Genomic DNA, 27004 nt, shown 5'->3' with positions numbered 1-27004 from the left:
ATTGTGTTACATATGTGCATGGTCAAAATACTTTAGGAATAAGCATCATTTAAAATAAGTGCTTTATTAAGTGTATAGAGTTTAGCCAAATACAAAATACAATACTGAGTCATGAATGTTATCAATAAAAATGGAAACTCCAGGAAGAAGGTATTGGCCCACACTGAACTGGTCTGTAGTTAACACTTGTGATCATAACGACCTTGGCTTTGTCCACCTTACATATCACTGTGGAATAAGATCATTAATCTGATGCGGAATTGATTGGTCTTTTTTAGTTCTTTGTAAATATAACGCATTAATCTTAAGTTTTCAGTAGAAAATTAAGATGACCAGAAGATAAAAAGCTACATACTTCTGCTATGTAGTTTCCCATATGAGAATACTTCCTGTTGTTCAATGGAGCTTTTTTCTCTAATGAAATCTAACAACTAGGTTTCACAGTTTCTGGGTGTTATAAGGATCACATGATATTTTGCTTCATTCATGCTGCCAGGATTATTTTAATTTCTTAGACATACACAATAGTTAACATATTTTTAATACATAAAAATAACCTAATTTTAAAATCATAGTGGTGCCCAGAATGGTAAGTTATACCAATGTTAAAGGCAAAATCATCAATTAAGTGTACTCACCGTTCTTGCTTAAAATATAAGAAATTATTATTACTGCATAATCTCCCCACTTTCTGATTTATTTTGGGGTAGAGAAATTATACACAGCAGGAGGCATAATTTGAAACATTAATTTTGTTTTCATTGCAAGTCACATACAGTGGTAACGCTTTCATTGTAATGAAAGCATTACCACTGTATGTGACTTGCAATGAAAACAAAATTAATGTTGGAAGTTATGTCTGTTTGGCATTAAAAATGATTAAGGTATAAAAATAAATCTATTTCTTCTTAAAGGAAACCTGCCCAGTTCTATATACAAGTTGCACCCTGTTAAGAAGGCGTCTGCAGTTTCCAACTCCGTTTTGCCCGTTTTGTAGGTGCAATGTTAATGAACTCGAAACGTTTTTGTTGATCCTCATTAGGGAAAGGCAGAGGTCCTTTGTGAAGACGTTTAATGAAGTGGACTTCCCGTTGGTTTTCCTGTGTCTTAGAGGCCTTTCTTTGTCTTCCTTTCCTTGTAAATGCCATGTACCACCCAGTGTACTTGACACTTTGAAAAGCAGTATAGTTATTCTCTAGGACGATCTCTGTGAAGATGCAATCTTTGCTTTTCCCTGTAGGCTGTAAAAAAACAAAGAAATTCTCTGTGATATTACATGCATCAAAATATTCACTTTTCCTGGCTCTAAACGGAACAAAGACCATACACAGTATGAGGCTGTCCAGTGCTTTAAGCAAATAAAGGCAGTGCTAGCTATTTCACAACCTAATTAATAATATATTTGAATTACTTTCAAATGAATACTTTTAAAATATCTGATTAGATACAGGCAAGATTATAGTCAGGAAAATATAATAGACTACTGTGTTGTTAGTTTAATCATTTCATTCAAACTAAGAGCCGTTTTTGATGAGAATAGCTACAGTATTTCACCCCAGTATATCTCATCTTTTCTTACTCATCTAATGTTTGCACAATATCTTTATGTGGAGTGTTAATGGTTTCCAAGGTGCAAAACTAGTTATTCATTTAAAGAAGTATTTCCTACCATTTGTATGTGAATGTGTCCCTCATTTGAACAACAGAATTTAAAGCAGTGGTTTACATCCACACAAGTAACTCCCTTCCGCTATCGTGTCAGCTTTGAAACTCATATCCCAATGTTCTAGAGTCAGACCAGTAGCTTGTGTCTAGGCTTCTTCAATGTTGTTATGCCCTTTTTGTATATAGATATTAAAACTGTACATAACATTCTAGATCTAGCATGACAGCCACAGGCATCATAATGCCTGAGGGGGCCCAGGATGGAATTATACTGATGGGCACCTCCTTTATTTCAGCTTCACAGCGAACAAGACATTTAATAACATTGTTAATAACAGAACAATATCAAAGGGTATTTTTATAATATTTCAAACCTGTTGTTAAATATTATCAACACATATTATGTAACATTTCAACCTAAATGCAAAACATAACCATTGTGTATTTTTTTTACATTTCAAGCCAAATGCAAAAGATTATCAGGTCACATTTAGTAACACTGAAAACTGAATACCACAAAATATGCTTTAGACATCATATATAGTAAGTCACAGATCCTATCTTCCTCCACTAATCTTTACAGAGTCCACCTCCAAGCTTTTGGAGTTGTTAAGTAAGTAATGCCATGCAAGTGTCCTTTCAATAAACAGGTGCACAAAACTGTTTTGTCTTTCTTGGTACATCATCATGCATAAATAATTTGTCGTGGCTTATCAAACCGGTATCTTTCAAAGTTCCTCCTGGGCAAAGACAGTGTAATAAATGAAATATGCCTGAGGTGGGATGTCTGTTTTGTGCTGTGGTGGGCAGTGGGGCACTAGAAGCAGTTCAAGTCACTATACCAATTCCACATTCTGTAGGTTCTCACAGTTGCTGTCCTTCCCGATATTGTTATTGGTGGTAGTGTTACAAAAACAACAAATTTCAGTACATGCTGTCCTGGGTCCCCGACAAGCTCAGGGACCTAGGACAGGTATTGCCGTTTTACCCTGTTGGCACCCCTGCTTACAGTATAGCCTTACTTGGCTTGAGCATCATACAGTATGCTCAATAATCCATATCCTATAAACATTTGTGATTGCTAGTTTATGCTAGGGACTGAGAGAAGAGATGAATCCATTAAGACTCACAGTCCTTTTTCATATGTCATACTTTATAGGTGCAGACTGCCTACTAATTAATTATACAGGTAGTCCCCAGATTACGGACATCCGACCTACGATTTACGAATGGGGCTGCAGCTGCGATGCATGTGCCTCAGTAACTGCAGCTCCATCATCTTCGGCCTGGGGACGCTGCAAGTGGTGGCTGGAGGGGGGCCATTTTTCTGCTTGCGCAGTGTAGTGTCCCTCGGGCGGCTCCTGACGGCAAGTGGTGGTCCAGTCACCGAGGCCACAGCTATTGCTCGTGTGCAGGATGGAGGCTTGATGAGGCGTTTCGCTGCCCGCCCACTATGCCGCCACAGCTACTGCTCCTGACTGGACGCTGGCTGGATGGAGCAGAGGGGGGCGGCTGGTAATGCTGCAAGCGGTGACCCGGTTGTGGCTGAATGGATGCCATTGAGGGTGAATGGGACGGCGGGGGGCAGCATTGTAGTGTGCCTCGGGTCACTGCTTGTTGAATGGGGGCAATGGTGGGTGATTCACTACCCGTCTTTGGCCGCAACGTGTTTGTTCTCGGTGGGCGGACGCTGCAGGCAGCATACTGTAGTGGAGGTGACTGTGAGGTGGGCTGGTGATGAACCACCCCTCACCGCCCCATTCATTCTCAATAGCAAGCCTGCTTGTACTGTTACACACATAGCAGGAAGTTGTCTCTTGTCAGTACATCAGACGTGTTGACGACGGGTGCCTTCCTGCTGTGATAGCATGTACAGTGCTGTGTAGAAGAGCTCATCTTAATCTTTTGTCTTCACCCTTCAAGAATGTCTCTGAAACACAAATCTGATGCAAGTGCTGGTGATACAGTAAAGAAGAGAAAAACCATCACCATTGAAAATAAAGTAGAAATAATAAAAAGGTCAGAGGAAATTCCATCATTCATTGGCAGAGCACTTGGTTACAGCCAGTCAACGATAGCATTTATTAAAATAATGTACCTGTTCCGATTTGCATACAAATTTAACTTAAGAGCAAACCTACAGTCCCTATCTTGTACGTAACCCGGGGACTGCCTGTACTCAATATTTATTATTTAACTTTTTAATTGCCATATACTGTATTTGCTGATGTCTGGATTTTGACCAGGTAGTTCTATGACCATTCTGTGCAAATTCTGTATGAATTCATCTTGGTTAGTGTCATCTGTAAATGTATCTCACTTCTTAGGTACATTTTTTATCTAAATTACTAAGTGTTCACTAATAACCAGTAAAACACAGTTGGTCCTCTAGTTTTATCTTTTAACTATGGCTTCCGTTCATTTTGCTTTTGATTCATAATTTATAGCAACTAAGACTGCCATGAAGGTATCGATTAGTTTTGAAAACAGATATTTTATCTGGTATAAGCTCCAGAGTGTTGCAGAAGGAAGTGTTGCTCCAGATTTGATTACTGTTAGTGATACCATTTATTTAGAGTTATCATCAGTGTTCACAAATTCTGGTAGATCTCACAACATAAAGACATCCCGTTGTAAAGACATTTTTACAACTCATTGGACTGCTGATATTACACCTTATGTTAGGCTCTATACGTGACTGCTGGTGCATTCCAATGGGAATGATGAAAATGATATCATCCGTTCTATGGTCAGAAACTGATTAAATGTTAAGGCATGGTAAAAACAAATCTTGTACTTCTTTGTATTTTCTATAAATAATTAATATTGAAGATTGGTGATTTTTTTATGACCAACCCCAAAATGGTACACAAGTATTGATATACATCTCTTTTTTTATAGGCAGTAGACTGCCTACTTTTTTTTCTTACCATATGCATACAGTTATAACAGAATGTGGATTGCAATGCTCAGTGGTTGCTTTGCTTTTATTTTTGAAAATTCCACTTTCATCTTTTTCTCTCCTTAAGTGAAATTACTATAATAAGCTGTCTGACTGAGAATAATAGTTCAATATACTATACAGTAAGTATATGTCACTAATTGTAAATGTTATCAATGTTTTATGTTTTTAAAGTGAAATGCATTCATCGTATGGCATTGAGGATTGCCATTAAACCCACACAACAGAAAAAGAAATACAGTGGAGTATACTGAATAAAACAGAAACAGGTTGCACTTTGCCCTGAGTTTTTTTAATCTTTCAGTACACTCTCTAGGGTCTCTTGAGCGTCTTCCACAGTTTCTGGCAGTTTATTTTGAGTGTGCCTGGGAGTGGCGAGTTTTCATTTGCACTTTTCTATGTTTTTGTGAATTTCTGGATTTTCTACCTGTTTGCTCTGTTTTTGACCTTGCTCTGGATTTCTCTATTGGGACCTTGTTTGACTAGAATGCCTTTTTTTATTAATTTTATTGCAATCCATACAAAGCAATCAAGATTTTACAAAAAGAAAAATTGACTTAAGAACAGATCGATCCCCACCCCTGAGAGAGAGAGAACAAGCCAAACAGCGTAAAATTAAAGGCTTGTAAACATACCTAAATTAATAAATTCTCTGTGCTTCATGAACTTATTTTTAAAATATTACTGATTAGATCCTGCCATGTTTTGAAAAAAGTCTGTACGGATCCTCTAACAGAGTATTTGATTTTTTCCAATTTCAAATAATATAACACATCAGTTTCCCACTGACTTAAAAGAGGAGAGTTTGGGTTCTTCCAGTTTATCAGAATAAGTCTGCGTGCCAACAGTTTAGTGAATGCAATCACAATTTGTTTGTCCTTCTCCACTTTAAGCCCCTCTGGAAGAACCCCAAACACAGCTGTTAATGGGTTAGGAGGGATTGTGAGTCCAAGGCTGTCTGAGAGGTAATTAAAAATTTTGGTCCAGAATAATGTTAATTTGGAGCAGGCCCAGAACATGTGACCTAGTGAGGCTGGGACTTGGTTGCAGCGTTCGCAGGTTGGATCATGCCCTGGAAACATTTTGGAGAGTTTTAGTCAAGACAGATGTGCTCGATATATAATTTTGAGTTGTATAATTGTATGCTTTGCGCATATGGAGCTCGAGTGAATTCTCTGCATTGCTACTTTCCACTCCTTTTCTGATATATTAATTGAGAGATCATTTTCCCAGTGTCCTCTTGGATCTTTGAAAGGGAGGGATTGTAAAATGATTTTATATGTTGTAGAGATGGAGTCTAAGTCCTTGAGATTAAGCAATATTTTTTCCAGCATGGATGAGGGTGCAAGATGAGGAAAATCTGGAAAGTTCTGTTTAACAAAGTTCCTGATTTGAAGATAGTGAAAGAAATGTGTAGCTGGAATGTTAAATTTGGAATGTAATTGTTCATAGGATGCAAAGACGTTGTCTATATAAAGATCTCTAAGCAAGTTAATTCCAAATTTTTTCCGGATATTAAAAACTGCATATGTTTGTGAAGGTTGAAAGAGGTGGTTCTCTTGCAGAGGTGCCACAGATAGAAGCTTCTCCGTCTTAAAATGCTTTCTACATTGGTTCCAGATTCTAAGTGAGTGGAGCACAATTGGGTTATTAGTGTATTTCCGATAACGTGTGTTTATTGGAGCGCAGAGCAAGGAATACAAAGAAGTACTGCAGGATTTTACTTCTATTGCGGTCCAAGCCTGTGTATGTTCTTCTATTTGTGTCCAGGTTCTTATTGCCTGTATATTTGCTGCCCAGTAATAAAACTGGAAGTTAGGTAAAGCCATGCCACCTTCTGCCTTTTGTCTTTGTAGGGTCGCTCTTTGATGCGTGGATGTTTTGAATTCCAAATAAATGAGGTTATTGTTGAATCTAATTGCTTAAAGAATGATTTATTATTGTATATTGGGAGGTTTTGAAATAAAAAAGGAGTTTAGGAAGAATATTCATCTTAACAGTGTTAATTCTGTGTGAGATGAAGGGTTGACCATCTATGCAAGTCTTGTTTAATTTTTTCCATGCAGACGGTGAAATTTTGTTGATATAGAGCTTTATGTTTACTTGTGATGTTTACCCCGAGGTATTTAAACTGTTCTGCAATGATAAAAGGTAGGGTATCTAATCTGATATTATATGTTTGAGAATTCACTTGAAAGAGTATTAGGCAACTTCATTTTTGCCTTTTGTACTCTGCGGAGCTTGCCTTTGTTTCAAAGTATGTTTATGGAAATAAACCTTTTTAGTTTTACAAAGATTCGGTGCTGTCCGTATATCTAGCTGGGGTTTGGCGGTTTGCACCCCTCTAGTGGGCATTTTTAGAAGTGCTTTTTGAACATACTGGGATGTATGTGCTTTGGGGCTCCTGGTTCATGACAGATATGTTCTAACTGCATCCTGTGGGAACTGTATTTCTTGTAAAGAATCAACTCTCTACGACCGACTTTACAAAAAGCTCCTTGAACAATTGGAATTAACAATTTGGCTGCTAACAGTGAAAGACAATGGATAAGATACTTTAAAGATTGGAGCCATGTAGTGATTACCTGAGAACTGCCTTTATTTTAGGCAACAAAGGAAAAAATCAGCAAGCCCTTCAGAAATAATCAGCATTTGACAGTTTGAATAATGTGGCCATCCAAGCAACAATGAATTGCTGTTTATGCCAAAAGTGAAACAATCATCTTCTGCCAAAGGATTTTCTAATTTCTAGAATGGTGGCAGGAGAAAGTAGGGTGAAATGACGCCTACGTTCTCCTGTATCAATCTATGGCTAACACGGTACAACACTCTACTGCTATAGAATGGTGGCAGAAATGCAGTGACAGGTTTTTAAAGAAGTAAGGAAAAAATTGAGGTTTTATTTACATGTAAGTTCTTATTCACATATTTACTGAATACTAAAATGATTATGCACATTACTTATGGTACATTTCTTGTAGTTATAAGCAGTATTTTTGATTTACAGTTATTGTGTGTAAAATGTTGGTTTATCATAAAGTCTTAAATGAAATGTACAGTGTGTATGTTTTAGATATTTAGTAAATTGCCTGTATCTTTAATCCTCTTTTATGGGAAAAGCAATTCAATTGAAATTAATATGAAAAATAGAGTATGCTGGAGAAAGTGTATCACATTGAGAAATCGAGAATAAATTGCAAACACGTGTTATATTAAATTATTTTACACTTAAATTTATCAATCAATCCCTAATTTACTAACCCACTTAATTCTATCCTTGGCCAGTCTTACTCTTCTTGTCTATATAAATACAATGTATTATTATTGTCTTTAAAAAGACTTCACTTAATTATGACAATGAGTACACCAGAAATTGTGTCTTTGCCAATACTGATGGTGCCTTAGCAGACTTATCCAAACCATTTTGCACTAAATGACATTTTCCTCATATGTAACTCCAATCATTTGCTGAACTATTTTTTACACTTTATTCATGTGCAATAACATATACAGTAATAGGAAACTCACAATTTTAATCTTACGCATAGTGCATCTTAATTAAACATCCATCCATCCATCCATCCATTTTCCAACCCGCTGAATCCGAACACAGGGTCACGGGGGTCTGCTGGAGCCAATCCCAGACAACAAATTGCATGTAAACTAAGTTTGTTTTAGCAATACCGTATAAACCAAGTTTAAAAATTTACCAATCAAGGCAAAAATTAACATCTGAATTTACCTAGCTTACATATTGTATAGAAGTTAAATTAGCTCAACAATTATAACTAATCATTCAAAATAATAATAATTCATATTTATCAGATGAGCTTGCCCAATAAATTTTGATTGAATTCACATTTAGGGATGATTAGCCTGACTACTCAAAGACAAGATGTGTGCAGTATATAAACAAAAATTGGGAATAACATCTATAATGAATAGAAGAGACATTGCTCCCCAACTTTTGCAATTAGTTTATGTTTCCATGAATATAGATAAGACTTATTCAGTAATTCAAAATTGCAAAACAAATGTAAAAACATATGTTCAGTAGAATCTTACAAGCTATCTCCTTAAATGGACCCCATCCTGACTTGAAAATCTAAAGTAGAAATGGCCCCTTAGTAATTAATGGTCTTTGGTTTTGAGACATTTGAAGCCAAAGCTAAGCCAGTGCCCTAAAGGCAACATTTATTGCAAAGGTACTTATTTAATTGGCCCTGTCAGCACGAATAGTGGTGGAAAACCACAGAAACAAACTGGAAAAGGAAATGTAGCTGATCTTGTGATGATAATCCATCCATCCATTTTCCAACCCGCTGAATCTGAACACAGGGTCACGGGGGTCTGCTGGAGCCAATCCCAGGGCACAAGGCAGGAACCAATCCCAGGCAGGGTGCCAACCCACCGCAGGACACACACAAACACACCAAGCACACACTAGGGCCAATTTAGAATCACCAATCCACCTAACCTGCACGTCTTTGGACTGTGGGAGGAAACCCACGCAGACACGGGGAGAACATGCAAACTCCACACAGGGAGAACCTGGGAAGCGAACCTGGGTCTCCTAACTGCGAGGCAGCAGTGCTACCACTGTGCCACCGTGCCGCCCCTGTGATGATAATCCTATTTCAAAATGTTTATCCTCAAATTTCCAATGTTTTTTACCATTAGACTACCACTGAGTTTATTCATTTTTTATGTTTATTATTACTGTTGTCAAAGACACACACAACTTAGCACTTGTGCCATACAAAAATGAAGTACCAGAGATCTCCCAATATGAGTTGTTTGATCCAAAGCAGCCTGTTACATTTTAGCCAAAGTTCTTCACCCAGCCTTTTTAAATATCTTTTTTTCATTCATTGGTTTTATTTATATTAATATTGCTCATTTCATTTATTATTTATCTAATGATGTATTTTCTGTTAAGTCTATTATTTTTATTCATTATTTTATATTTACAGGAGCATTTATGTTCTACTATACTTTCCTTGTATTTCGTGGAGTCCAGGCCATCTTTACCACTTTTTTGTGAGTATTGCCCTTTTTTCATTTTTTTTAATTTAATGAATTTTTGTGTCTATTTTTGGTCTTTGATTTCTAGATTTGTGTTTTTGCACATTGTTGCTGAGGACAAAAGCCTAGTCAGCAACTACTTGTGCTGACAACTACACAAGCAAACTTATTCTATGCTTCTTATATGTATCGATCAACTCTTGTTATAATTAATATATAGTGTTGTATTTGTTCCCTGTTTTTTTTTAATATAATATAATGTGAACATAATAATAAGCTTGAACGTAATACTTCTGAAAATAGTTTCTGATTTTGAAACACACTTTGTTAGCAATTCCGTTTGTTTCTGCTGTTTTCTATTTTGACTACAACCTTCTTTCCCTTTTCTCTCAGCACTTTTATATTGTGTCGGATTCCACATCCAACTTTACTGATATTCTTTCTTTATCACACATATCGTTAAGGTCCAAAGTTTCCAGGACTAGGTGAATGCTGTCAGTTTGTACTTGCAATTTATCTGCAAATTGTCCTAAATATGATGCAATGAATACTATGAATACAGGTTTGTTTTCTGTTAGATGACAAAGGCTGCAACAAAATATTCACCACACATCCACACTGCAAAATTATGGATTTACAAGGCCAGTACAAGTTCAACAATTGAAGTACTAAGAAATTTCACACCTAGGTCCTGGTCCCTGGTGCCACTAGTAGAAAAGAGGCATGCCACTCTGGTTCTTGCAGAGAATTCCATACCAGAGAATCCTCAAAGGCTTTCGCTCTGTCTAGTGTCACTTCTGTCCTTGATAATCCATAACTACTTCATACATATATAACTTCATACGTCTTAACAATTTGTAGGCTAATACCGTATGTTACTAAATGTGCACATTTTCACAATGAAAAGCTTCATTAATTGAATCTAGTTTCTACTTTTAAATCTCCAAATATATATGTAAATGTATCTCTTTCTCTCTCTCTCTATCTATCTATATATACACAGTGCATCTGGAAAGTATTCACAGCGCATCACTTTTCCCACATTTTGTTAAGTTACAGCCTTATTCCAAAATGGATTAAATTAATTTTTTTCCTCAGAATTCTACACACAACACCCCATAATGACAACGTTAAAAAAGTTTACTTGAGGTTTTTGCAAATTTATTAAAAATAAAAAAACTGAGAAATCACATGTACATAAGTATCCACAGCCTTTGTTCAGTACTTTGTCGATGCACCTTTGGCAGCAATTACAGCCTCAAGTCTTTTTGAATATGATGCCACAAGCTTGGCACACTTATCCTTGGCCAGTTTCGCCCATTCCTCTTGGCAGCACCTCTCAAGCTCCATCAGGTTGGATGGGAAGCGTCGGTGCACAGCCATTTTAAGATCTCTCCAGAGATGTTCAATCGGATTCAAGCCTGGGCTCTGGCTGGGCCACTCAAGGACATTCACAGAGTTGTCCTGAAGCCACTCCTTTGATATTTTGGCTGTGTGCTTAGGGTCGTCGTCCTGCTGAAAGATGAACCGTCGCCCCAGTCTGAGGTCAAGAGCGCTTTTGAGCAGGTTTTCATCCAGTATGTCTCTGTACATTGCTGCAGTCATCTTTTCCTTTATCCTGACTAGTCTCCCAGTTCGTGCCAATGAAAAACATCCCCACAGCATGATGCTGCCACCACCATGCTTCACTGTAGGGATGGTATTGGCCTGGTGGTGAGCGGTGCTTGGTTTCCTCCAAATGTGACAACTGGCATTCGCACCAAAGAGTTAAACCTTTGTCTCATTAGACTAGAGACTTTTGTTTCTCATGGTTTGAGAGTCCTTTAGGTGCCTTTTGGCAAACTTCAGGCGGGCTGTCATGTGCCTTTTACTAAGGAGTGGCTTCCGTCTTGCCACTCTACCATACAGACCTGATTGGTGGATTGCTGCAGAGATGGTTGTCATTCTGGAAGGTTCTCCTCTCTCTGGAGCTCTGACAGAGTGACCATCGGGTTCTTGGTCACCTCCCTGACTAAGGCCCTTCTCCCTCGATCGCTCAGTTTAGATGGCCGGCCAGCTCTAGGAAGAGTCCTGGTGGTTTTGACCTTCTTCCATTTACGGATGATAGAGGCCACTGTGCTCATTGGAACCTTCAAAGCAGCAGACATTTTTCTGTAACCTTCCCCAGATTTGTGCCTTGAGACAATCCTGTCTCAGAGGTCTACAGACAATTCCTTTGACTTCATGCTTGGTTTGTGCTCTGACATGAACTGTCAACTGTGGGACCTTCTATAGACAGGTGTGTGCCTTTCCAAATCATGTCCAATCAACTGAATTTACCACAGGTGGACTCCAATTAAGTAGCAGAAACATCTGAAGGATGATCAGGGGAAACAGGATGCACCTGAACTCAATTTTGAACTTCATGGCAAAGGCTGTGAATACTTATGTACATGTGCTTTCTCAATTTTTTATTTTTAATAAATTTGCAAAAATCTCAAGTAAACTTTTTTCACGTTATTATGGGGTGTTGTGTGTAGAATTCTTAGGAAAAAATGAATTCAATCCATTTTGGAATAAGGCTGTAACATAACAAAATGTGGGAAAAGAGATGCGCTGTGAATACTTTCCATATATATATATGTGTGTGTGTGTGTGTGTGTGTATATATATATGCATACATACAATATAAAACTGATTCAGTCACTTATTAACTAAAACACCATTTCCTGTTTAGTTAAAAGCTAAAGTTTGGCAGGATTACACATCCAGGGTAGTAGGTATCTCCTAAGGAATAACATTTCAAAATATCAATATTTAGGTGTAATCCCCCAGTGATGTTACAGAAAAAAGAAAATTAACCAATCCATGTTTTTTTTTTTGGCATTTATTTTGTCAATATTTATTAATATTATGCTAACATGCATGCGCTGCACTGAACTGAGAGGGAGTTTTATTCAAGTGAAGGATACAGCAAATAGGATTGACGGGCCACTGTAACAGCAGCAGCTCTAACCAAAATGGTGAACAGATGACTGAAAAAGGGACGGTGTCCTGCACAGAATAAATTTGACGTTATCTAGTTTGACATGTACAGTCATGGTGAAATGGAAGGAGATGGTTTGGCAAAGCTGAAGGAAGATCCAAAGCTCAGTGATTAGCAAGTGTGCTCTGAAGCTCCAGCGAAGGTACTAGGCGCTTAGCTTGAAGGAACAAGAGAGGGATAGAGGCAGAAATCATATCCTCAGATCCAAGATAAGTCAAGATTGACAGCATCAGTTTAAACATAACAGTACTCCTGAAAGCTATTCCACTTTGATGTATTGTAATTTCGCATCTACAAAACTTGTAAGGGTACCCTGGGGACTACCCCCTCAACACAATCCACCCTGTCATCTGAAATCTTTAACATTTACATGTTTCTGCTTACTTAGAACAGGGATTCCACCCTGCTGTCCAAATTTCTTTGCTTATTGATACACATCTCCATACTTTAAAGGCGAATGATACACAATTGACAAAAAACACGAAAAGAAATTCTTGAGTAAACATTGTAAACAAATGAAAATCATAAAATCTAATAATGATAATAATATACTGTATACTCAAAATTCACATTATTCCTACTGATTACCTGTTTAATTTCAAAAGAAATCTCTTTCTTGTAAAAATATGTTTTGCTATGACTATCAACAACATCCAAGTTAAAAGGAAAAGCAGAAATTGATCTATAGCAGGAGGATGTTTATTCATGGATAACTGTTTATAGCATAGTCAAATGCAAGCAACTGAGGTGACTTAATATTACTAGTACTTATTATTTGATTGACACCTTTAGCCAAGCTAACTTCCAACATTTAATAAAATTATTATATTTCTTTTGTTTTTCCAATTGGAGCACAGGTAGGTCATGAGTGACTTGCTTACAATGTCATTAGCAGGAACTGAACTCATAGCTTCAGGGTCCATAGTCTTAGCTGCTACACCAGATTACTTGTCAATAATATTTGCCTTTGGTTAAAAAAAAAAACAAAAATCTACAAATATCATAGGTAGGCACTATGCCTTAGGCCTATTGTCTTACAAAATGTCCTGAATAACACAGCTAGTTATATATATTTATTGTTTGGAATCATGGATACATCTATTATAATAGAAAATTAAATAGAAAACAAGGCACAATAATTAAATATTTTAATTTAGTTTGTGGTGGCACATCTTTTAGCATTAATGATGGCAGCTAAACATTTTCTATATTTAATAACTAGCCTGTCACAACAAGTTTAAATGTCTTTTGCTGCAATAGCTGCTTCAACTGCTCCAAGTACTCCAAGTCTTCTGGCTCTCTTGCATAAGGAGTCTGCCTCAGGTCTAACTACAGCCATTCTTTTGGGTTGAGATTTGGACATTTCCTTGGCCATTTCAAAAATATAAAATGACATGTTTTTAAAGAAGTTGATTTTGTCTCAGCTGCAGTGTGCCCTTTTTACTCAATTATATCTCATGAATGTGAGCCCTGGACTCTCCTCTAAAATATTTTATAATGACTCAGTTGCCTTTACACTGACGAGTCCTGCAGGTCCATATACACGAAGAACAATCTTAAATCATGACTCTCCTAGTGTTAGTTGGATTTGTTTTCTCTGATCAAAATAATCAGTGTAGCACGGTGGTGCAGTGGCTAGCGCTGCTGCCTCACAGTAAGGAGACCTGGGTTCGCTCCCCGGGTCCTCCCTGCATCGAGTTTGCATGTTCTCCCCATGTCTGCGTGGGTTTCCTCCCACAGTCCAAAGACATGCAGGTTAGGTGCATTGGAGATCCTAAATTGTGGTTGGTGTATGTGTGCCCTGCGATGGGCTGGCACCCTGCCTAGGGTTTGTTTCCTGCCTTGTGCCCTGTGTTGGCTGGGATTGGCACCAGTAGACCCCCATGACCCTGTAGTTAGGATAATAGCGGGCTAGATAATGGATGGATGGAAAATAATCAGTCTTAAACTCTAGAGAACATGTTTTACAGATAGCATTTTGAACATTTCATTTCGACTGTAATGTTTCATTTTGAAAACAGTGGTTTTTATTGGATACCCTACCTTGAGCGCAATTGTTATTCCGCAAATAAACTGCTTCTAAGTTGTGAAAGTAGATTTACTTTTTAGAGCAGTGTAATTTTAGTGATATCCAGTTATTTTAGTACCTGATTATACTTACATTATTAGTTCATCTAATGACCCTAAGTAGATACACACAAACTATTTCTTAGTTACATGTTTCTTTTTCTAAAGCATGTATCACTTCCACTAAACAACTCATAGAATTTGTAGTTTCAGAGTCTTACATTTATAAATAAAATGACTGCTTTTAATTAAACAAAAAATTGTTAGAAATGTAATATTTAAAGAAGTGGAAACAGGCTTACTAATCTTACAAAAACAACATTTATTTCTGTTGCACATTTTCATGTAAGGGATGTAGCTCAAAGCAATTTACAAGATGTTAAGGAAGTAGTTGCATGCAAAGAAAAACAAAATTTAAATAAGAACAACAATGTCTAAATAGTGTACAAAAGATAAATAAATAATGCACATTACATTAGAACACATATAATTAAGAGAAGTAGAGTCCTAATATATAAAATTGTTTTTTCAGGTTTCTAAATGACAGTCCGATGGTAAGGTCAGATGGCCAAGAAGGACAAAAAAACCTCCAGTTAAGCTTGAAAAAAAAAACTAAATTTGCAGGAGATCCAATCCAAAAATCTCCCACAAGGCATTCTGCCTATCATAAATGTACTCCGGTATTTCTGCATTGTTTTTTGTTAGGCTTCATCTTAGAGGATTCGACATCGTGGGCCTTGTGAAAGGTTGGGCTATCTGCTTTCAGGCACCACTCAGAATATATATACATTATGCCTGAGACTCAAATATCAAAAAGGTAAATATTCAAAAAAAGAAGAAGGATTATAGGGAGAACTTAAAGTAGCCAAGGAACAGAGAAAAAACAAAACAAATCCCCCCTGTACCTTCAAGCTTTTCCACACTGATCCTTCTTCAGTGAACAAACAATCAATCACCCTTTAATTTCTCAGTTTAATTTCTCAATTGTCTATGTGTCTTTACTGCCAGTGAAATCAAATCATTATTTGCGGCTCCCCTGTTCTGTCCCTTAATTCCATAGCTCTAAGCAATCATTAAACAGACCGTCCTCTAAGGCAGTTTTTCTGATGCCTTCTCTTTTTTTTTGGCCGAAGCATTCCAAAACCTCTATCCTGAAAGAGTGTTAATCAAAGATTCCCTTTCTGCGACAAGTTTTTACAAAGACACCGCCTGTCAGCCAAGTCTCCGTGTTTGTATATGCTATAGTACTTTGTAGAGAGAGACTCTCTGTGGAAGTTGAAAACCTCAGCACCACATCTGATTCCCCTACTGTACCAGCCAGGTAACCATCACCAGCATGTACATAATCATCCTGTGCCATATGGTAATATGAATCTAAACAAAATTGTTTTAATTTGAAATTTCACTAATGTTTCATTTGACCTAATGGAAGGAAATAACTGAAAGGGAAAAAATTATTATTATCATTATTACTACTGGCTCAGGTCCTCCCTATCTGAAACGGCAAATATGCTCACTACTTCTTCCTTTACAACTTTAGAGTTTTTAAAATGCAGTTTTAATTTTCAACACTCCAACTGTTTATAGACATTAGTCATTGGATAGTCCAGTAGAATTTCATAGAAACTTTGGTTACTAAAAAGCACAGTGCTTTATAAAATAAAATATTAGTGGATATACATTGTGTAGGAAAGACTGACAAAAGGAAGCAATTAAACTCTATGCAAAAAAAAAAAACAAAAAAACAACATTCAAACTTAATAGATATATTCCTTGAAAGAAATCTATAAATTTGAAATTCTCTGCTAGTGTGTTTTCTTTTCTAACAAATTTAGTAAACTTCTATTGTTTTTGACTGTTTTAATAAACAGCATTATAGGAAAACCTAAACTTCCCCTTGGGGATTAATAAAGTATTATCTTAAGTGAAGAGAACCAATTCCCATATTTTCCTTCTTTCTTAAGCCATTGATAACTGCTTGCTTCTTAAAAGGCATTTAGAAAAGAACAACAGAAAGATACCAAAAAGACACTAAAAAAATTGCACACCAATAAATCTAAATGTTATCACAATAGTATGCTATACATATTTGCTAAATTGCTGTGTTTTTCACTATAAAATTTCTACTTCAACATATAAAGTGTTTCAAAAAGTCTAATGAAAAGAGGATGTTAATCATAATCATGAACTTTGACTGACGGATATTATCTAATAAGCGTGTAAAGCTTCAATGGAAGCTGATTTATGGGCTTGAAATAGTGAGTAAGGAAAAGGGGTAATGCTAAGCTTGGGGTGTTCATGGAAAGACTTAGAACAGCCCTCTTTGATTTGGTTCTGCACCAAATAGTTTTTAAAAGATTGACATCATTGATGGCAGCACTAACTTACAAAAATGTGTTACAAGCTATCTATTAGACAAGAGATAAATGATCTTTTAGCAATTTACTCTAGCATACAAGTTTGCATCTAACACAAACATTTAATTTTTTGGGTTAATGTGTATCTCTCAGGTACTCTTGGGTACCGTAACAAAATTAACAGATACATTTCTCAAGGTCTTATTGCCTATCCCTAACCAAAAATGTACTGAACACCGATCTACAAATAAAATAGGTTAAATCTACAGAGCTATTATAAGTTTTGTAAATTAAAGCTCAAATTCAAAATATTATGCAGATTTTTCAATTCTGTAACTTTGCGGTACATTCTAAATATGTTGGTAAACTGATTACAAATAACATATATGTAAAGTTGGGTACCTTTCTCTTACTATCACACACACATACAGCACTACACCTTCTGAAGTCAAAAACCATCAACTCATATTAAAGAGAACAGTTTTAGCCTGAAATGCATAGTGATGCTAGAAGATTGAACTAGAATATTCAGGTATGGCACAAATGTGAACTATTAAAGAAATAAAATGGTGTTCATTTAAATAAATTGCATTAAACATTTTTGGTTAATGGATAAAATGTGGAAACCTTTTGTGTCTGTGTGTTGGTGTATGTGATATGTGCTGTTCATATATTCTTACTGTATATACATATCTACACATTGTATATATGCAGAATATACATATGCATATTTTTATATTTAACTATTTTGTACATCAAATAGGTGCCCGATAGTTATGTTTATGCAAAAAAAAAAAAAAATCTTTTGTCTTAATATTGTTAAGTTACCTAGATTGTATGAATGAGTCTTACCTTTCCCACAAGTTTGCCTTTTCTGGTCATGCAAAGGTAATGGCCAGTCTCAGCTCCTTTGATACGCACTCTGCTGCCAAATGTATCCGTTTCGACAAACAATTTTGCTGTTAAGAAAGACATAGACATCTTCAGACTCCAATACTTGATGCTTTAGAGACTTAATGCATGTCAAAACCTCATGTCAGTACATAAGAGAGTTTTCATCTCACATTCCTTCCCAACATTGATTGTTCGTCTGTTTCTATAGTAAGCTGTTGTAGTATTCACCTGTGAACTACGTTGGGTGGGATACACTTATAGACAGGATAGCAGCCCTTAGTCATGATATCCTCTTTTAGTTTCACTAAATAAAATCATATATGTACTTGACTAAAACCCCAGGTTGTGTTGTGTTGATTGTGCGTCCATAATTGAATTTTAGGCAGTGTATAACTTTAAGAACATATTACAGGGATTGGAATTGGCTGTCATCCTTAATAGCAGAACAAAAGTTAAAAGGGAAACTAGAAATGCCGAAAAGCAAATAGGGAACAGCAGTACTAATATTCAAAAATGTACCCTGGACATTCTGTGAAAAAGATAATGGTAAAATAATAGTACAAGCGTATATACATATGCAACTACTTTTAATTTTTTAAAGAAGTTTTCATCTGTGGAGAGGTCAGTAAAATACCAGCAGCTACTTGAAATATTAAGAAAATACTATAAGATTACTCATTATAGTTATAAAAAGGCCCCATTGATTAAAAAAAAAAAATAAAGTTAAATAAATTATTAGGCATGAGCAGCATTTCCAAAGAGTGTCTAAAGATGCTAATAACTATATGTGCTTCACATGTGATTTCCAAAAATTACTTATTACCTGCGAAGTTTCTAAAGACTGAAAGCTAATAAACATTGGTGCATAATATAAAAAATGGCTGGTCCAGGCTTGGTAATGGTTGTTCATTTGCTTTAATGTGCATCAAGGGCACAATACATTAAAGAACTACAAAAGGTAGACCTTCAGCTAATCAGAAGAACATGTAGTTAGCAAGAATTTAGCCAGAGGATAGCATTAATCTACCAAGACTCAAAATACAATCAAAACGTTTATTTTTGTGGATTGCACAGTATCAGTTACCTTGATGTTACAGAATCTACCATTTGACTGGGGAAATCTAAGAGGCATGGATTAAGGGCACAGTGTGCTGATGTGAAAAACTGGGTTGTTATATTTAGAATTTTCATTTTCTCTTTGGATTGTGGATTTTATATGTTTTTGATGTTTACAATCTGAAAGAGCAAATTAAAAAAGGGCAAAGCCCTATCACAGATGGGGAAGAAAAACAATGGCAGAGGAAATAAAAAAAATGAAAAGACACAGTGCTCAAAATGCCAAAAATGCTAAACATTAGAATCTGACTATTAACATAGAATTTTAAAAAATAGATTTTGCAAAGGCTTTTCAGGTGAAATGCAAGAGCAGTGGTAAAAGCCCGAGTTTCTTTTGTAGGCCTTTGGCTTCATGTGACAATTACATAATTAATGTTACCAGGGAACAGAGCCAAAGGGGCAGTGACAGAGATCAGCGATCTATCATCACACTAGAATTTCCAGGCAAAAATCAAAGTAAAAAAAAAGCATGGTAGTGACCTGAAAACACTGGTAATAAAAGGATAAAAACAACAAATAAACAAAATGCCATTGTGACAAATAACAATAATAACTGATTAAAAAAATTATATTAATTGAAGAAATGTTGTAATGAACACAACTTTTTCAAGGCAGCATTCATGGCACATTTAAATAAAAATGTAGCTAGCTAATCTCTTAAATTTGCAGATGATAATTAATTTTATAGTTTAACAAATACAACAGAATGTGCAAAAATCCGAACCTGGAAAACTCTGCCTTTAGATAAGAATGTAGAAAATAGAATCTAATAATAAAGTTATAAAGTTAGATACACATATGAAACACATGAATAAGGTACCAAGTAGATGATATATAATTGCATTATGGATGTCTGGGAATTGAAAGTAAACCTTTTAACAAATGATTTGTAGTTGCTGTCTGTAACTACAGGGTTGCAATTAAAAAGACAACGGGATGTTGGGATACACAGCATGCTGTGTAGAATACACGTAAAAATGGATGTGCTTAAGGTGTAAGAGGCACTTGTGAGACAACCTCTAAAGTACAGTCTGCAGTGATAAAGAAATTCCAGGCAAGAGCTACTAGGTATACACCATACAGTAAATGCAAAGAATGAGTGATGAATAAAAACTGATGGAATCTTTTCCATCTTTAGACAAACAGAGAGTAACTGAAGACATGATACAAGTATTTCAAATTATTATTCAAATTATGGCTCAAGTAAGAAGGGTAAGACACCATTCCTTCTATAAAATAAGTTTTTCAACAAGGATATGAGGGTAATATTTGAAGCTGGTTAAAAGTGAATTTCACACAAAAAATAAGAAATATTTGCTAACATAGGTAAAATAAAGATGTAGATGTTTATTAAACTGACACCTTGAAACATACATAGCTTCACTGTACAAAATTTTGGAAGCATTAATAGAATAGGAAATTGCCTGATCTTTACAAAATGTTTATTGTTCCATGATACATGAGTCCAATAGTTGATGAAACTGAATTATTCCAATGTATTTCTGGACACGTTTCTAACATGTCCTTAAATTGTCCACACTTGTCTGAATTAAAATGGTATATTTCTCTTTACCAGAATCTAGATTTTAAGTTCTAAAACTGACCCTCTAGCCTTGTTAGCTGCATGCTGCCTATTGTATGCCACAACACAATCTCCCTAACCCTCTCTACCAGCTGTTTCAAAACTGATCTGTTCACTTCTTGTAATCTTATTATAGTTTGCAATATTTGATTCTTTTTCTCACAAATTCTTATTTCAAAAGTGTCTTCATGTACCCTGCATATTGCAGGTTTGCTTATATATGGTTGCCAGTGACACCTATAAATAAAACCACTGATAGACTGAGTGATTCATAGGCATCTAAGTTATGATCACATTTCTTTTTTTGAAAGGGAAACGAGTTTCTTTCAGATGGAGGGATCACTTTCAGCTGGCTTCAGAAATCTCTATTTATAATTATCAAAACTATGCAAGATGTGAAATGAACAAAATAGTACTAATCCTTTAATTGCTAGGCAGACAGAGTAAAAAATGTTCACTGCATCATATTTTTCACCTTTACCTGCATATAACTCAGTTACCTTGTTAGGTGGCAGCTAATTAGCAAGAGACAATGCCCCCCACCTCCCTCCAAATGAAAACATTGCGTGCACAGGTAAACCTACTAAGGTGCCTGCCAAGATACCAGCTGATTACAAATTAAGAAAAAGAACAGCATTAGATTCCAATTGGTTTCATTTGTTTTCAGATGACGTCAAAATTAGAGAGAGAGGAAGCCTTTCCCCCATGTACAGTACAGCCAAGATGTTAAGACTCCTTAGAATGAATTAGAGAACTGAAGTTTTTCAATCATAAATATGATTGAAAAAGCCAAAGAATCAGCATTCTGTGTACTAACCATCCAACATGGTTTTGGGTGAGTACATAAGACAGCATAATGAACTTCATCTTAGTTACAGAGACGGGAAACCTGTATCAGTTTTATTTCTCAGTTACTTAATTGGAAACATTAAAGGGAAATACAAACATAAATAGAAAAGATTAGTAAAGTACTAAATAGGCTGAAAATAGATATTTACAGACAACTATGGCATGGGTTACTGTGCATGTCAGTGTTTGTGAGAGTTTACAAAAAAAACCATTTAGGATATGCTCATTGTAATCACCTGGATCTTGAAATTAAAAATAATTAGCCTATATTTATTTCTTTTGGTCAAGTTTTTATTGATTGAAACAAATATTTTAATTGAACAGTTGCAAATAATTTTGAATCAAATAGATGAAAGTACTTTTCATATGCATCCCACAATTTCTGTACCTCAATACCAGGTTTTATTTGTAATTACTATTAGTAAATTTTTTTTGATAGATGCAGTAGGCATCATTTGACCCTCCCAGCAAAGAATGAATCCTCAGGTTGAAAGCTTCTGTTACTCTTACCAAATCGGTTGCCATCCTCTGCGTTTGCGGTCACCTTCCTCCCTTGGATCTGCACATGGCGGCCACTTGTTCGGCTGTAGAGCTGGTAAACCCGCACCTGGCGTCGGCTGAGTTGATCTGACATGGCTCCTTGGCCCCTCACATACTGGTTAAAATTAGGAGATGGGTGATTCTCCCCCTTTTTTTGCAAAGGGAAAAATAAAACCACATTGTTTTTGGATATGCTATGTTGTAAGGTTTGGGAGAGTGCTTGAAATGAACTCTCATCTCATGATAAAGAATCTGGTTTGGTGATTTGGCTTGAGAAGCTTTGAAATGAAATCAGTAACTTTGATTCTCCTGTTTTTCAGTCGAATCAAAAGCTGGCAGCAATTAATCTGTGTTAATTATTGGGCATGTCAACCAGTGTAGAATTATCAGTAGCAGGTAAGCACGTAAAAACAGAACAAATACCAGCATAGAAAATGAAATAGAAATGTGTACGGTTCCGATACAGTGTCCATTTACTGAAGATCACCATAAATTTGTAGTGATAAGCATGCTTAACGTACCCCTATACACTTGTGCTTTAAGGATTGTGAAGCAAGTAAAATTCAAGAGATGCTTTTCTGCAATCAATATAAGCTTTAAAAACAAGATGTGTTTCTACATAATACAGCTCCAGTAGATTCCCATATAAACAGTCTGCAAAGATGTTTTTGGAAATTCTGAAGTCCTGTCTTTGTATTGTACATTTAGAGAAAGTATTGTAAATACACAACAAACTAACATTGACCTGTTCATCCGTTTTTAGTGCCTGCTTATATGGTTAGGGCTGTGGGGACAAGATATTAATATCTGATAACAAACAGTAAAGAATGATGTCTCTAGAATAGTGCATTTATTAAAACCATATGCATGCATATGAGTACACTCTCCACTCGACAATTATTTAAAGATTAACATTCACAAACATATTCATGTAGGTACAATGAGAAACTCAACACACACAGACGCACCCAGTGACTCTTCTACAAGTGATTACTGTAATTATTTAGATGATACTTTGCAGAATTTAGGTGTATTGAGTGTCAGAATGTTATATTATGGAAAGTAAGAGAGAGTAATACCATTATTTACACTGCTATTTGCTACAAATTACTACACAAACAAGTTAGTTGAAGATGTTCAAGTATGTTTCTAAATATATTGATCTGTTGTTGCTGGAAAAGGTTTCAGCTCTCTAGCATTGTGGACTGTGGGTTTACAAAATGGATGGATAGATGGAGAATAATAGTAACAAACATCAAAAACTTGCACTGCAAACAAAAGGTTCAGAAAATGGATGGAGTGTGAAATTGCACTGTGGATGCTTCTGATAAAAAATGGATGGATGGATTGAAATATCTGAAATAGGCTTCTACTCCATATGATACTACAGTGCTTTCAGGGAGTCAGAAAAAAGATGTATATATGGATGAATGTGTATATTTAATCAAAATGACAAAATGTGAAAACTTCATCTACTAATTTCAATCAGACCAAAACTGATAATTAACTTTAATGTCTTATAAAACTTAATCGACCAGTTCTCCTCATCTTTAATCGAACTCCTATCTAATATTACTGATGCTTTTAGGTTTATGGAGTCATTATTGTCACATGCACAAAGTACAGTGAAATTGTAATTTGCAAGTGCTAATCAACATGCAACACATTGCCACACTCCTGTTGCATGAATAATACCACTACCTTATCTCAAACATTCTGTTGTTCTTACGTGAAAAATCTTAGAATATAGACAGACTACAAGAACAATATTAGATAAACAAAGGTCATATGAAATGTACTGTTTTTTTCAGTTTTGCTTTGGTTTTTACTGTTATGTTGCATCCATCAAAGGGTTTCAGGTGGTCTTAAAATAAGTTGGTTCGAAGTGTTCAAACTCAACTACCATTAAGTTTCAGAAAGGAAATCTTATAAGGAAGATCTGTCACTATCTTTGTTAAACTGACAGGTTTACCATAGATCTGCTGTTTTCTGTAATACATGACATCTTGAAATAAGGGATGTCAGTGTGTTAGGACAATGTCTATGTATTCAATAAACCTCCTGCACAGCTATTTGTATTATTGGGCAAACCAAATAAAAAATCTCCCATCCATTATCACACCCATTGAATCTAATGAAGGCTAAAGTGGAGAGGAGTTTATTCTGTATAAAAAATGTATACAAATTAAATGTTTGGGTTTCCTCAGATTACTAATTGGTTGGAACATCCCAAAAATATGACTCTTAACTGTATTAGTTTGTGTCTCATTTCTTGTAATGACATCCCATCCAAGAATGGTTCTTATTTGCACCTGATGCTGCCAGCAACATATAGTTAGAGAGGAAGAAACAAGTTAAGAAATGTACAATAATGTGGTACTGCACCTCCAGTTAAAGCGCTCAATTTATATATATATAGTAGTACCTATACATTGGGCATATAATGTGCGTGTGTGTGTGATTTATGCAGAATATCTTTCAATAAAATACAGCTTATGAAGTATACACTCAACAACACACACATACTCACAGATGACCCCCGCCCCCATTAACAGGTGTTTAGGTTGTTCTCTCAGTCAAAAGTCGCTACCTGCTTCTTCGGCGATGCATATTTCAGAATATAAACCTGAAACTATTAGCTAATTATATATATATTTTTTTTACTTTGTTTACGATTGTTTGCAATCACCAGTCCAAAAAAAAAGTTAAATTATGAAATATACCTGCGAGTTACAGCACAGCAGTAGGAAATGGAATGATCTGTAGAACAAGAGAGAAATCAAGTTAAAATGGATGAGATAGTGGCTTACTTGGGCGTAAGGCTTTGCGTTTTGCCTCTTGTTTTATAAGCCCTTACATGTAAAAGTATTGCTGTCTTAATGAGGGCATAACTCCCGTCTCGTCACTCTGAACTACCCGATTTTCTGTGGTGAAAAGATTAAGATGAATATCCTCAATCCCGGTAAGAATGGTAAGGGAAATATCAATGATTTAAAGCCCTCTTAGACTTGCCCTTTCTAAAGCACTGTGGTTGTTCAATCGATCTGGGGTATCCGTAATACTCTTGTACCAATTAAATATTAAATGTATTGCATCCATTACAAATAAAGGAAGGGGTGTCTTTCTTTTTTTCGCTTTTTGTTTCTTTCCTGCAGTCTCCTTCTTCCTCGGAGTCGGCTTGTATTTGTAGATCCTGTGGTAGAGTTCTCCTCGATGTGTACTGTATTGTATATAGCGTCAGGAAGCGCTGGCTCCTTCATTCAAGCAGTGTTGAAGACATAAGGAACAATTCTTAATTTATAATAAAATGCAGAAAACAACGTGGTTATCGGTTTCTTCAAAACTGACCGAATCCATTTGTGTGTAAACTTTAACGCTGCACAATCCAGTAAGTAGCAACCAGTTTCTGGATTCTGGAGTCGTGCTTGTCAGTCAGTCATCTGCGCCCGTTTGCGCACACAGAATGGAAGAGGCAGGGTAGGTGCAAAGTTAAAAAAAAAAGTCTTGTCTGTACTTTCAGGATGAAATAAGAAAGGAGTTAGATGGCCCTGTTTAAGCTGGGAGAGGCTGGATTGGGGGGGGCGGGGGTTGGGGCTCGGGGACACATGGGATTTGAATTGATGTGAACACTTGTGGGTGGGCATTCGGGAGCTAAATTACTGGTAAGAGAAGCAGTTTGAAACTGACGGCACCGCTGAGTGTCCATGTCTTTACTTTGCAGGAAATCCCGCACCCAGTTTTTAGCTGCAATAATATAACATATAAGACTAATTAAAGGTGACATACAGGAACTCTTATCTGTCAGTACGCTAGGATATAAACTTTGTCTCCCAATGTTTAGGACAGGTGTGTTCTGTCGATTTGTGCTACCTTGTAGAAATAAGCAACACATGCAGATTTTTACACGTTTAAAAGTGAAAACGTCGAGATGAACAAAAACCTTTTAATGGTATTACTATCAGCCGAAAATTTTTGTAAGGTTGAACATACCAATCATGTTCAGCGTACAATCAAAACAATGCTGAACTAAAAGAACACTTTTAAACGGGAAAGCCATTTTATTGCGGCATTGGATACGTTTGCTCCTAATTGGTTTAACGTCAAATAATATTTTTTTACAGGGTCTGTTTAAATTAACTTTTTTTTTTTTTTAAGAAACATTTATTGACAGTTTAGAATAAATGTATGTTGCGCATGCGCAGAAGCACGTTTCGCTAGGTTGCATTGTTTGACAGAACACGGTGTTCTAAAAGCACACACTTCACCGTTTCCTGGAAGCGTCTTACTGGTGTCACATGTACACTAGAATAAAACTAAGAAATATACATTTGAGTTTACATACATAGCGTTAATTAAACAGTGATACGCGTTGATTTGGCGTTATCAGTTTTTCATTATATAATACAGTATAGCGCTATCTAAATAAATTTGAGTAAATAATGCATTGCGATGAACAAGTGATCTCTTCGGGGATGGTTACTGCCTTGTACCAGATGAGACGAGAGAAACCTCCTCTCCTCACAACCTTGAGTTGAATAAACGGTTTAAGAAATTGGAAGGATGAACGCACTTTTAGGCCGATTCTAATATATTTGTTATGACAGCTCACTGGGAGTGTGATTTTGATCTGGATTGTGTTGAAATAGTTCATTCAGTTTTGGAACAGTCTTAGGCCTACTTATGTATTTTTGTTAAATAATTTTCAGTTCTCCAACCGCATCCACATTTGAGTATGTGTGTTACTTGTATATAAAACCAGTGACACAGGTTTGGACAAAGCTGGTTAATGTTACATTGTTAACGTAGTACTAGGGTGTTGCACCGTGTTAGCCACTATGAATGTACTGAAAAGTAAAGCAAAATGACACCTTTTATTGGCTAACTAAAAAGATTACAAAGCTTTCGAGGCAACTCAAGCCCGA

General features: G+C 36.1%; 1 protein-coding gene across 2 annotated transcripts; it reads right to left on the bottom strand.

Annotated features, from left to right (window-relative positions):
• Nucleotides 1-846: 846 nt before the first annotated feature.
• fgf17 (fibroblast growth factor 17) lies at nt 847-25550 on the bottom strand. Of its 2 annotated transcripts, none has more exons than XM_039769569.1 (5): nt 24940-25550; nt 24806-24842; nt 22053-22230; nt 17954-18060; nt 847-1241 (listed from the first exon to the last, which is right to left on the bottom strand). In XM_039769569.1, exons 1-5 carry the CDS (start codon nt 24969-24971, stop codon nt 951-953), a joined length of 645 nt encoding a protein of 214 aa, XP_039625503.1. In that variant the 5' UTR covers nt 24972-25550; the 3' UTR covers nt 847-950. The 2 variants fall into 2 exon arrangements, with proteins under 2 accessions (XP_039625503.1, XP_039625504.1); XM_039769570.1 differs by having other exon boundaries at nt 22053-22197.
• Nucleotides 25551-27004: the final 1454 nt, after the last annotated feature.

The sequence above is a fragment of the Polypterus senegalus genome, chromosome 11 (genome assembly GCF_016835505.1).
Source record: "Polypterus senegalus isolate Bchr_013 chromosome 11, ASM1683550v1, whole genome shotgun sequence".
NCBI classification, from domain to species: domain Eukaryota; kingdom Metazoa; phylum Chordata; class Cladistia; order Polypteriformes; family Polypteridae; genus Polypterus; species Polypterus senegalus.
The sequence above is the reverse complement of the archived record's forward strand: the minus strand, read 5'-3'. Positions and strand labels throughout refer to the sequence as shown.